Source organism: Plasmodium fragile, assembly GCF_000956335.1.
Source record: "Plasmodium fragile strain nilgiri unplaced genomic scaffold supercont1.238, whole genome shotgun sequence".
NCBI lineage: Eukaryota > Apicomplexa > Aconoidasida > Haemosporida > Plasmodiidae > Plasmodium > Plasmodium fragile.
In genome coordinates this window covers 1-1269 of record NW_012192818.1, presented here as the reverse complement: position 1 = coordinate 1269, position 1269 = coordinate 1, and the positions used below count along the sequence as shown (strand labels likewise).

General features: G+C 43.0%; 1 protein-coding gene across 1 annotated transcript; it reads right to left on the bottom strand.

Moving 5' to 3' along the window:
• Positions 1 to 45: 45 nt before the first annotated feature.
• Positions 46 to 974, bottom strand: AK88_05685 (uncharacterized protein; the record flags this gene model as incomplete). The annotated part of the gene is made up of 2 exons (XM_012483287.1): positions 46 to 624; positions 885 to 974. Coding segments are annotated over 2 exons (669 nt in total), but the record flags the coding sequence as incomplete, so codon positions are not given.
• Positions 975 to 1269: the final 295 nt, after the last annotated feature.

Below are 1269 nucleotides of genomic sequence, written 5' to 3'. Positions count from 1 at the left end.
TTCCTCCTGTATTTTTTTCTCCTCGTCGTTATCTATGTTTTTCACGTCCTTTTGCGCTGTTCCTCTAGGTGTCTGTCCTCCTTCACTCCAGTTCTGACACCTACTGCTCAATATTCCGGCAGCTGCTGTATCGCCCCACGTGCTCTTTTCCTTCTTTATCCAGTCTCCTATTTTGTTCCTCAAGTGGCCCCCGGCTACTCTGGTCGTTGCCAAGTTTACACCATCACACGAAGCATGCTGCTCTAACCCCGAGTTGGGCTGCAATAATCCATGTATTGCTTGTTCTGCATACTGTGCGCCCTCTGTCTTCAGGCATGCATCCCCCAATATGTGCTGTATAAATACATTCACTATGATGCACGTCATATATCCGTGCACTTGTTGGCCGTGGTCTTCAGGCCCCTTCTCACTCCTGCGTGCGCCAGACACATCGAGCCCATGCTTAAAAAGCAACGCACCCAACATAAACTCACATACGACACGGTCACTCTGTAACATGGCGTCCGGATTCTCAAGCTGTGCAGCCGTGGCACACAGTTGTCCATACGTTGCGTCCTGATCCGTGTTTTCCATATGTTGCACAAATTCGTCGTAAACAGTCTTCATGTCTGCCCAAAACTTATCCTACAGCGCGCAATAAGCATATAGTTATAAACATATACATGTGCTTTCCGTTGTCTATTTGTTCTTAAATTTCTTACACACTCGTTAAAATACATGTTGCTCCTGAACATATATAATTCTGTTTTGTCTTCTGTCAACTATTAGTGCAATACACACTTCTCCCATATATATCCTATCTCATAATTCCTCCCATTGTGCGTGGTCGTGTGCACATGTTCCTCCTGCACTGTGTCCTGAATGTTCCTCGTTTAAGAACTTACATAAAAATCCTGCTGCCCCCATTCTCCGCCTATCCCTCTAGCATTTATATAACTCACTAGAACTTTCACTGCAAAATCTACCGACCCCATGTTACTACCAATCACTTAAATATACTGTACCCGTTATAAATATGTATAGACTAGTAGTATTCTTATTCTTGTTATATTGCATGAAGCCCCTGTTGCGTCCAATTGTAGTCGCTAATAAAGCTTCTGTCGGTCTTCACTGCTGCGCAAGTAGCAATCACACTGTCCATAAAAGCAGAAAAAATTAAGCACATAAAGATAGAAGGAAGAACTTACGAAAAAAGAAAATGTCCACAGGAATTGCAAATAGAGGGCACAGGCAAGAAACAGAAAAGAAAACAAAAGAACGAAAAAAAAA